The sequence below is a fragment of the Ziziphus jujuba genome, chromosome 10 (genome assembly GCF_031755915.1).
Source record: "Ziziphus jujuba cultivar Dongzao chromosome 10, ASM3175591v1".
NCBI classification, from domain to species: domain Eukaryota; kingdom Viridiplantae; phylum Streptophyta; class Magnoliopsida; order Rosales; family Rhamnaceae; genus Ziziphus; species Ziziphus jujuba.
The window spans coordinates 995,740-1,007,983 of NC_083388.1; the positions used below are offsets into that span (position 1 = coordinate 995,740).

The 12,244-nt window shown below is 38.3% G+C and overlaps 2 protein-coding genes across 2 annotated transcripts; both read right to left on the reverse strand.

Moving 5' to 3' along the window:
- Positions 1-399: 399 nt before the first annotated feature.
- LOC107403590 (putative receptor protein kinase ZmPK1) lies at positions 400-3,295 on the reverse strand. Its single transcript, XM_016010501.4, has one exon. The coding sequence runs from the start codon at positions 3,205-3,207 to the stop codon at positions 658-660; it is 2,550 nt and encodes an 849-aa protein (XP_015865987.3). The 5' UTR covers positions 3,208-3,295; the 3' UTR covers positions 400-657.
- A 2,585-nt stretch (positions 3,296-5,880) lies between these two features.
- On the reverse strand, positions 5,881-8,440 carry LOC107410246 (putative receptor protein kinase ZmPK1; the record flags this gene model as incomplete). The annotated part of the gene is made up of 1 exon (XM_048468055.2): positions 5,881-8,440. A coding segment is annotated over one exon (2,307 nt), but the record flags the coding sequence as incomplete, so codon positions are not given.
- Positions 8,441-12,244: the final 3,804 nt, after the last annotated feature.

Consider the following 12,244-nt stretch of genomic DNA (forward strand, 5'->3'; position numbering starts at 1 on the left):
TACTCTCTTGTAGCGAAAAAAATAAAAAAAATAAAAAATAAAAGGAAAAAAAGTGAGGTTACTTCATAAAGAGGGACAACATAAATGTGAGTTTTTATTTTTTATTTTTTATTTTTATTTTTAGTTTTTAACCAATTTTTTATCTTTTTCTGGGGACTTTTTTTTTTTAATTTTTTTATATTTGGTTTATTCCATCCATTTTTCCAACATGAGTGACACTCACACCTCACCTAGTCAGAAGCCTATAACATTTTTTTTTTTTTTTGAAGCTTGCATTTTTATAGAGATATGAAAGTTAATTCCACCTTCTTTATAGTTTAGGAACATCCAATATTTTATTTTATATACAATTTTGGAAAAAAAAAAAAAAAAACGAAAAAAGGGAGACAATGAGCCATGTCCAAACCAGTATACAAGATGCAATTAGACTTATTAATCTTAAATTTGAGATGAACTATATCTTGATACATTTATTTATTTATTTGTTTTACCACTAGATGCATACATAGTGACAATGATACAGAAGGCAGAGAATAACACACATCCTAAATTTTGGCTTCTCAATGACTTTGCCAAAGCTGGGTGGTAAAGCAGCAACACATAACACATTTGAAGAAGGAAAATTTGCCAAAACCAAAAGCTATGGGTTTCTTAACACTAATGTCCCATTAGGAATGTCCGAGAATTATTTTCCTCATCCGTAAACTTTCCAATATTGTCGAAGTACGGTAATTCAGACTCACAAGAAGCATCCGGTACCTTTGGAGTATCAAAGATTTTCTCCTCCTCATAGCCCTGAAGCATCTCTACAACCTGACGCATGGTGGGTCTAGCTTCCTTGTCTTCTTCCACACATTGCAATGCCACTTTCACTAATACTTCCAACTTAGCCTTGTCAAACTTCCCACTCATCGTTGAATCTGCTACTTCTTCAGTCCAATCAGTTTGACTTGTATCAGCTCCAATCATTTTCTCCTTCACCCATTTCACCAATCTCCCATGGTTCTCTGTCATCATTCCACTCTCAGAAAACTGGCTTCCTGCTGGTTTCTTTCCCGTTACAATTTCCAAAGCCACGATTCCATAGCTATACACATCCACTTTTGAAGTAATTGGGAGATTGTAAACCCACTCTGGTGCCATGTAGCCTCTTGTCCCTCTTATACTTGAGAAGCTTGAATTGTTGGGCATTCCCCTGTCTTGCAACTTGGACAGCCCAAAATCTGCCACTTTTGGACGATAATTGGAGTCTAAGAGTATGTTCTGAGGTTTTACATCGCAATGTAAAACCCACTCCAAGCACTCCTCGTGCAAATAAGCTAAGCCTTTTGCTGTTCCCAGTGCTATTCCAAACCTTTTTTCCCAATCAAGTGCATTAGAATTTGAGAGCTTGCTTGCTAAGGATCCATTCTCCATGTACTCATATACTAGAATCCTGTGCTTCCCTTCTGCACAGTAACCCCACATCTCTATCAAGTTCATGTGGTTTAGCCTCCCAATGGTGCTCACTTCGGTATGGAATTCATGAGCTTCTCCTCCATGACCATCATTGATCAGTCGCTTGATTGCTGCAACCCGATCATCTGGTAATATGCCTTTGTATACAATGCCTCCTGCACCTCTTCCAATTTCTTCATGGAATCCTCTCGTTGCCTTCTTCAATTCATCATATGAAAATTTCTGAAATCTGGTGGTTGCAGCTAGCATGTATTCTTGTGTATCTTTATCCAAATCTTCTGAACTGTTCCAAAATAAGAAACAAAAAACTAAAGAGATACAAATAAACTCAACTCCCCCTAGTGAAACTGCAAACCAAAGCACGAACTTCAGCAACCTATTTTGACCTTCTTTTTCATAAGTTCTGTTTAATAGCAAAGCATTAGAGTCTTGAGGGCAATTTAGCCATAGTTCCTTCATGGATTTCTTAATGGAAGAAAGGACAGATTTAGGCATTCTTACATATATATCTCCCTGGAAATAAGGTTGATGCCCATTAAGTAGTTGAGGTTTGGTGTAACAATTATAATAACCATCATCTGCGCTATATTTGAATTGGATAGCTTTGCACTGAGAACTCAAGCATTTCTCTTTGCATTTTTGCAAGGTTGTATTTTGGATGAAGTCTTTGTCATAGCCGTAGAACTCGGTACTAGCTAGATGAACGAAACCAGACTCCTGACTATTGTTGACCAAGGAGTTGTAGTTGAAACCCACCGGTTCACATCCATATGACCAATCGAGATTGCTTTTCATCTTGAATCCTGGCAAGCACGAACATCTCCTACCCAAAGCATGATCATATTTACATAAACTGTTGGGTCCACAGATTCCATGAATCCTGCATGGCTGTGGAAATGCTTGCCATGTAACAACCCACTCCATATTCTTCTCATCAAAGCTGTAGAATCGAAGATTACCATCTGGGTCAACTGTCAATCGTCTGTGAAGGACCATACCACAATCTGATGCTGAGAATACCAGATCGTCAGATGACTGGAAGTAACCCGTTGAATTGAACATGGCAGTTTTACTGTTGTTGTATGTTGTTCTACCAGCTTCAAAAGGCCGTACATTTGGTTCAGGCCAGTAGACACTAGAAATCTCTGGGTCTGGTCCTTGGAAAAGCAAGCGAATGACATTGTCATTGTCAAAATACAAGGTATAGTAACCCGAAGAATAATTGGTCTGACTTTTTGATGAAAGAAGGCTAGCATCCTTGGTTATTTTTTGGCCGGGAAGAAGTGTATCAGTAGGCGAATCAAAGCTTTCCCACAGACTTTCGTTTTTGATATTATGAAGAACAAGGTTTCCACTATCGTGGAGCTGTAGATAAACAAATATTGGAGAAGTTGTTTCGGTGCTCCAAAGGGGAATTCGGCCGGCATCAAGCAATATTAGATTGCCATTTCTCAAAAGCGAAAGCTTTGAGGCTTTTCCATTTACTGGTTGGTTTCTGTTGGCCATCCAAACTATGGTAGGAACAGAGGATTTCATAAACCTTATAGAGAAGCAGAAAGCATTGTCCCCCACAGGGGAAAACCCAGCTGAGAAAACACCATTTGGTGAAACAAGAACATCATTTTGTTTCTCAACTGATAAAGATGAGCCTTGTTCAAGGATATGATTATCAGATGTTGCAGATAAAGAATAAGGAAGAGCTTGAAACAAAGACGGAAGAAGAAGAAGGAAGAAAATACAGATATCCATATTGGAGATTGATGAAGGATTTTTGCTGCTATGTGCATAGCTATACTTCTGCAACCTTTTGAAAGGACAATATTTAAGATAGGTGAGATATTATCGTCAACTGCATAATGTCACTGTAGAAGGAGTTTCAGGCAATCACGTTAAATCTTTTTCATTTTGATGGATAAGCTTTCAGCAGACATTGAGGACTCGCATTAATTACAGTTGGAATTCAAAATTAAGATTAAAAATTTTGTTTGTATATATTTCATTATCATATTAAGATATTTTGATTTTATAAAAATATGGATTAATGTGCATCTAAATAAGTCAATTTACAATCAATTAAAAGATATCTATTAATTGGTATTTAATAAAATTAAAATATTCTGAATGAATCAAAATTATATATATATATATATATATACATTGTTCTTCCAGAAAGACCAAGAAGAAAATAGGGAAAAGAAAATATAATTTAAATCTTCAACCGCACGGTTGTACACATTTAAGTCATATGAAAAGAAGGAAAAATTAAGAATATATAACACGAAACAGTATTTTTCCATAAATGTTAGAAGACATAAAAAAAATAAAAAAAAATTATAAATTTTCATATGCCTATAAAGGAAATAGCCTTCTGATTGGTTAATTGGGAATAGGAAATCTACCAATAACCTACTGCACATTCAATTGAGAAAAAAGTCCTAGCCCACCGATCAAATCGCAGGGCAAGAATCATGTACAAATAAATAAAGATTGGACATGCAAGAAAGAATGATGCCATAATATGTGTGTACAACCAATAAGAGGAACGTATTTGGATAATGCAAAAAGATGATCTTTGTTCACTGGGTATTGTATCTTTGAATGTTCTTTGTAATGAGGTCGCCTTGTATTTTCCTAAACCTAATTAATCAGCTCGAGGCAAGAATGGTGATGGAGATGTATAGCAGCCTTCTCCGGCTTATCAACTCAAACCTCATTCTTCTACAGTTGATGAAGCAAACTTGGAAAAATTACTGTGGAAAGTTATGATATTGATACCGTTATGGACATAAAACACTTCCTAAACTTGTACTATCTTTGAAATAACCCTAAACCTGTAAAATTTCTGCGCGCAATTTCACCATTTTCTCAGCAGCCAAACAGGAATTAAAGAAAAACTGCCCATAGATGTCCACAGCAGGTGCCATGCCTTCCACCAATCTGCTCCAATTGCTGTTAGAGCATCTTTAACAGGACAAACTCAATTTCTTTATTTTAATTAGTTATATTTATTTTTGTTAATTTTTATAGATTTTTCAAATTAAATAGTTAAAATATAAAATGAGACTTGGCTTTTTAAACATAGAAAATCAAATTCACGATCTCTATATTAAATTTTAATAGATCTAATTTTTAAAGCACAATTAATAATTTTATTTAATTTTATATTTAGTTTTACTATATATATATATATATATATATATTTATTTATTTATTTATTTATTGATGTAATTGGATGCTATAATGAAAAATAATAAAGAATAGCAAGCGTTGGAGTTGGATAAAAAAATTTACTCTTTATTTTGTTATATTCCTTAAGATACTCTGGATCAATAATAGTATTTCTGGCAGCCATTCAGGACCAATAATAGTATTTCCAATTCAACTCTATAAATGTATAATGTACACGTGGTCAAACACATATTTTGGCTTTTTACTCAACTGGAGTTTTGATATAATATTTGGATAGTTTGGATTTTTCCCCATTTTCTCCACCTAGTTTTCATCTCTCTATGCAACTTTCTTTCTATTCTTACAAGATTTTGTAATTTAGTTTAACCTGCTCCCAAGACATGAAGAAAATAAATTAACTGTGAGTGGAAAGGAAGTAAGAAATGACTGGCCCCATGCCATGTAACATTGTCACCAACTAGCCATATATGTTCACATGTCTAGGAATCTAGGATTCATTTCATTTTCCTTTTAGCCTTTCAGGGGTGGTGAACTCCGTGACCATATATTGATTATCGACCTGTGAAGCACGAGAGCAAATTTGATAAAAGCCTTTGGAAGAGTAGAGCGTTTTTTATGGTTTATTCCTTTTAATTTTCTAATACACATGGCACTCCATATTTATGTGGGCTAAATATTAGAACTAGATGGTTATTTTGAAAATTCGTTATGCTAATATACACATATTAAATTTGCTTCCTTAATAGGTTTGCCCACTTAATAGATCAGTGGGCGACTAACAATTGTTTATTTGATTCTGTGAACCTTAATTGTTTGTCCGTTTCTTTTTGTGTTGTATATGATTTAAGAAAGCAACTCTGAAATAGTTACCTAAATCGGGACTTCGTTGCTTGCTCTTTCTTTTGACTTCAATGGAATCCCAATTTCAATAAAAACCAAAAATAAAAAACAAAAAATAAAAAGTTTTAGAAAATATGGTCTAAAAACAAAAGAAACTATCGATCAATATATAGTTTTACTGTTTTAGTCCAAAAATATTGCAGTAAATAGGTTTTGTTGTCACTTGAGCACTATTATTTTGTCATTTGCTCGGTTTAATGTGTTATTTGTGTTAGTTTTGTTTGTTATCTCTCTTTTGACAAGTGTCACTTTTGTATTGGTCCCTTAGTCATTGTTTTGAGTTGGTTAGTTCTATATGTCAACTGAAATCACCAGCTTTCATTGTAAGCGACTATTATTTTCAGGAATTGATACAGTTTAGCTTTTATAAGTAGATGCATACACAATGAAAAGTGTTACACAAGGGTTGGAAGCAGAGAGATTACCAAGTAGAAAAGTACCACAGATCCTAAATTTTGGCTTCTCAAACTTTTACAAACAATTCAGCTGCCAAATTTGGATGGTCAAGCAGCACACACAACACATTTGAAAAAGAAAATTGATAGATCAAAGGTTTAGAATTCTTAATTAATACTATATTTCTTACTTAGTGTATCGAGGAGTGTTCGTCCGCATCCAAAAAACTTTCAATATTGTCGAAGTATGGTAGTCCAGACTCACAAGGAGGATCCGGAACTCTTGGAGTACAGAAAAATTTCTCCTCTTCATGGCCCTGAAGCATCTCTACAACCTGACGCATGGTGGGTCTGGCTTCCTTGTCTTCTTCCACACATTGCAGTGTCACTTTCACTAATACTTCCAACTTAGCCTTGTCAAACTTCCCACCCATCTTTGAATCTGCTATTTCTTCAATACAATTAGTTTGACTTGTATCAGCTCCAATCATTTTCTTCTTCACCCATTTCACCAATCTCCCATGGTTCTCTGTCATCATTCCGCTCTCAGAGAACTGGCTTCCTGCTGGTTTCTTTCCTGTTACAATTTCCAAAGCTACGATTCCATAGCTATACACATCCACTTTTGAAGTAATTGGGAGATTGTAAACCCATTCTGGTGCCATGTAGCCTCTTGTCCCTCTTATCCTTGAGAAGCTTGAATTGTTGGGCATTCCCCTGTTTTGAAACTTGGACAGCCCAAAATCTGCCACTTTAGGACGAAAATTGGAGTCTAAGAGGATGTTCTGAGGCTTTACATCGCAATGTAAAACCCATTCCAAGCACTCCTCGTGCAAATAAGCTAAGCCTTTTGCTGTTCCCAGTGCTATTCCAAACCTTTTTTCCCAATCAAGCGCATTTGAATTTGATAGCTTGCTTGCTAAGGATCCATTCTCCATGTACTCATATACTAGAAGCCTGTGCTTCCCCTCTGCACAATAACCCCACATCTGTATCAAGTTCATGTGGTTCAGCCTCCCAATGGTGCTGACTTCCGTATGGAATTCATGAGCTTCTCCTCCATGACCGTCATTGATCAGTCTCTTGATTGCTGCAACCCGATTATCAGATAATATGCCTTTGTATACAATACCTCCCGCACCCCTTCCGATTTCTTCATGGAATCCTCTTGTTGCCTTCTTCAATTCATCATACGAAAATTTCTGAAATCCGGAGGTTGCGGCAAGCATGTATCCTTGCATAGCTTTGTCAATATTATCTGATCTTTTCCAAAATAAGAAACTAAGTACCAAAGAGATACAAACAAACTCAACCCCTCCTAGTGAAACTGCAAACAAAAGCAAAAACTTTTGGAACCCATTTGGACTTTCTTTTACATATGTTCTGTTTAATAGCAAAGGAACATGTTCTTGATGAGGACAATCTAGCTTTAGTTCCTTCATGGGTTTCTCATCAATGGAAGAAAGGATGGATTTAGGCAGTCTTACATACATATCTCCTCTGAAACCTGGTTGTTGCTGCCCATTAAGTAAGTGTGGCTTGGTGTAACAGTCATAACGACCTTCAGATCTGATATATTTGAATTGGATAGCTTTGCACTGAGAAGACTTCAAGCATTCCTCTTGGCATCTTTGTAAGGTACAATTTTGGATGTAGTCTTTGTCATAGCCATAGAATTCAGTATTAGTTAAATGAATGAAACCAGTCTCCTGACTAATGTTGAAGAAGGAGTTGTAATTGAAATCCACCGGTTCACATCCATATGACCAATCCAGATACTTTTTCATCTTGAAGCCTGGCAAGCACAAACATCTCCTACCCAAAGCATGATCATATTCACACAAACTGTTGGGTCCACAGATTCCATGAATCCTGCATGGTTGGGAAATTGCTTGCCATGTAATAACCCAAACCTTACTCTTCTCATCAAAGCTGTAGAATCGAACATTACCGTCTGGATCAACTGTTAATCGTCTGTAAAGGACCACTCCACAATCTGATGCTGAGAATACCAGATCGTCGGATGACCGGAAGTAGCCGGTTGAATCGAACATGGCAGTTTTACTGTTGTTGTATGTGGTTCTACCAGCTTCAAAAGTCAGCATAATTGGTTCCGGCCAATAGACGCTGGAAATCTGTGGGTCTGGACCTCGGAAAAGCAAACGAAGGACATTATCATTGTCAAAATACAAGTTATAGTAACCGGAAGAATAATTGGAAGAATAATTGGTCTGGCTTTTTGATGAGAGCAGGCTAATATCCTTGGTTATTTTTTGGCCGGGAAGGAGTGTATCTGTTACGGAATTGGGAGAAAAACAAATGGCAACAGAAACAAAGAAATCGAAGAACAAACACACAATTAACGTGGAAACCCTTGACGGGAAAAACCACGGGCAGGGAGAAGCAAATCCAATATCGAAAGATTTGTACAAGGTGAGCCAAATTTCGAGATACCCTAAAAAACCCCAATGACGGCCGAACAAAAATACATATATATATATATAGTACAGAAGAAACCCGTCGGGCTCAGTGGTGGGCTACGGTCTCGAGCCTATCGGCCCGAGACCTCCGCTTCCACCACAGAGCCCCAAATTTTTCTCCAAAATTTAGTTTCACCAAATGGGTCGCACCGCGAGCTTTTCGGGTCGGGTCAACAAGAATTCGGGTCACAAACTCTAACAATCTCCACCTTGACACGAATTCCATATAAGGAATGAAAAACATACAAAACTCCAATCTTCGATAAAAGTTGCCATCCTCTTCCACAAAAGCCCCTAAAGGCAAAGCTCAACAACAAACACCAACCAAGTCGAAGCAATGCTCAAACTTGGCTACTGGAAGTGCCTTGGTCATCATGTCAGCAGGATTATCATGAGTACTCACCTTGCTGACAACAATATCTCCACGAGCAATAACATCACGTACAAAATGATACCGAACATCTATATGTTTTGTCCTCTCGTGAAACATCTGATCCTTAGTCAGATAGATAGCACTCTGACTATCACAATTGATAACCGTACTCTCCTGCTCAGAGCTCAACTCACCTATCAACCCCCTTAACCAAATAGCTTCTTTCACCGCTTCAGCTATAGCCATATATTCAGCTTCTGTAGTTGATAGTGCAACTGTTGCTTGCAAAATAGACTTCCAACTGATAGAAGTATCTCCAAGAGTAAATACATAACCAGTAGTGGACCTCCTTCTATCAAGGTCCCCAGCAAAATCTGCATCAACATATCCACGTACACCCTCCTTACTTCCACCAAACTCTAAACAAGTGTTAGTAGTGCCTCTCAAGTACCTTAGAATCCACTTGACAGCTTGCCAGTGTTGTTTGCCAGGATTAGCCATATACCGGCTCACAACACTAACAGCATGTGCAATGTCAGGACGGGTACACACCATAGCATACATCAAACTACCAACAGCACTAGAATAAGGAACATGTGACATATACTCAATATCTCTATCCGACTGTGGTGACATATCAGCAGACAATCTAAAATGAGTAGCTAATGGAGTACTTACAGGTTTAGCGTTCTTCATTCCAAAACGCTCCAGAACTTTCTCAACAAAAGATCTTTGAGTCAAGAAAAGTTTACCTGCAGATCTATCTCTCTCAATCTCCATACCAAGAATCTTCTTTGCCGCTCCCAAATCTTTCATCTCAAATTCACCACTCAATTCTGCTTTCAATCTGTTGATATCGGATTTCTTCTTGGCCACTATCAGCATATCATCAACATAAAGCAACAAATAGATAAATGAGCCATCTTCCAACTTCCTAAAATACACACAGCTATCATATTGGCTTCTAGAATAGCCATGGCTAAACATAAACCCATCAAACCGCTTGTACCACTGACGAGGGGATTGCTTCAAACCATACAAGGACCTTTTCAACAAACACACATGATCCTCTTTTCCTTCAACCTCGAAACCTTCGGGTTGCTGCATATAAATTGTCTCCTCAAGCTCACCATGCAAGAAAGCGGTCTTCACATCTAGTTGCTCCAACTCTAAATCATGCATAGCAACTAGCGCTAACAAAGCACGAATAGAAGTATGTTTAACGACAGGGGAAAATATATCATTAAAATCAACTCCCTGTACCTGCGAATACCCCTTCGCTACTAAACGTGCTTTGTACCTCGAATCTTCAACACCAGGGATGCCTTCTTTCTTTTTGTAGACCCACTTGCATCCCACAATCTTCTTACCCTCTGGAGGTAATGCTAACTCCCAAGTGTGGTTCTTATTAAGCGACTCCACCTCTTCCTGCATAGCAATTAACCACTTTGCAGAATCCTCACATGAAATGGCTTCATAATAGTTGCGAGGATCACTGGGACTCTCGATCTCCTGTGCTGCAACACAAGCAAAAGTGACATAGTCAGCTAAACTAGAGGGCTTCTTGATCTCCCTGCGAGGTCTATCCTTGGCAATCGAATGCTCCTGCACCTCCTCAATTCTCTCTTCTTCCACATGAGTGGGTGTCTCAAATGGGCCTGAAACTGAACCATTCTGTGAAGTACTTACTTCCTCCACCCTAAACTCCACCTGCTTTGGCACACTGTCTGAAACAACGGGCTCCCTTTTTGGATGCAGCATTGCCATCTCATCAAACACAACATCCCTGCTAATCACAACCTTAGATGACTTTGGATCAGGAAGCCAAACTCTATATCCTTTTACACCCTGCGGGTAACCAAGAAATATGCCCTTCTTCGATCTAGGCTCAAGCTTACCATCATTAACATGAACATAGGCAGGGCATCCAAATACCTTCAAATCTAGATAATTAGCAGGTTTTCCAGACCATACCTCTTCAGGAGTCTTGCAATCGATTGCTGCTGATGGAGAACGATTCACCAAGTAGCAAGCTGTAGCAGCTGCTTCTGCCCAAAAGTCCTGTGCTAACCCAGAATTCGACAGCATGCATCGGACTTTCTCCATAAGAGTTCTGTTCATCCGCTCAGCCACACCATTTTGCTGCGGAGTTCCTCTAACTGTGAGATGTCTAACGATCCCTTCGTTTCTACAAAACTCATTGAAAACACCATCACAGAACTCCAATCCATTATCTGTACGAAGGCGCTTCACCCTTCTTTCTGTCTGCTTCTCTACCAAAGCTTTCCATTGCTTGAAGATAGCAAATACGTCATTCTTGTGCTTCAAAAAATATACCCAGACCTTCCTGGAGAAATCATCAATGAAGGTCAACATATATCTGCCACCACCCTTAGAAGCAGTACGTGCGGGTCCCCAAAGATCTGAATGAATGTAGTCTAGAGTACCTTTGGTTTTGTGAATTCCAGTACTGAAGCTAACTCTCTTCTGCTTCCCAAACACACAATGTTCACAAAACTCCAACTTCGAGATACTCCGATCACCAAGCAAACTCCGTTTGCTCAATATCGCCAAACCTTTCTCACTCATATGGCCCAATCTCATATGCCACAAACGAGTAACATCCGAATCTGACATGGACACTGAAACAGCAGCCGACCCCATTACCACAGAACCCTGTAGCCTGTATAATGTACCAACTAGGCTAGCTTTCATCACCACCAAAGCACCCTTCAGAACCCTCAAAACTCCACCTCCACCAGCAAAAGAACAACCAGACTTGTCCAAAGCAGATAAAGAAATTAAATTTTTAGAAATATCTGGAACGTGACGTACCTCAGATAGTGTTCTGATAATTCCATCATGCATCTTCACCCTTACAGTTCCAATGCCGATGACACAGCAAGGATGATCATCTCCCATCAGCACAACACCTTTATCCACCGGAACATAAGAAGAGAACCAATCACTATGGAGACAGATGTGAAACGAACAGGCTAAATCCAAAATCCATCCCTGCTTGCCCGAACTATCCTCAGTCACTGAATAAGCATCTCCATCTTCAATTTCCTCATGTGCGACACTGGCTTCGGCATGTTCCTTACTCTTTTCATTATTTTTATTCTGAAGCTTACGACATTCAGTTTTGATGTGCCCTTTTTTCTTACAGTAGTGACAAATAAGGTTTCTGAACCTTGACTTCGATCTTGGCCGACTACCACCATTGTTATTTTGATCTCTAGATGATGTTCTACCTCTAACAATCAAACCCTCTCCTCCGGAACTCCCAAAATTATTGTTATCTGAACTGCTGGTCAACTCCTTATCAAACAACTCCTTAGAATATAAGGAAGCTTTCACGTCCTCCAATTTTAGGGTTTTATTACTGTAAATCAAAGTCTCCCTAAAATTTTTATACGATGGAGGTAAGGAACGCAGTAGCATTAGGG

Bases quoted from the DNA above. Each gene is read 5' to 3' on its own strand.
- LOC107403590 (XM_016010501.4), bottom strand. From the start codon at position 3,207: ATGGATATCTGTATTTTCTTCCTTCTTCTTCTTCCGTCTTTGTTTCAA.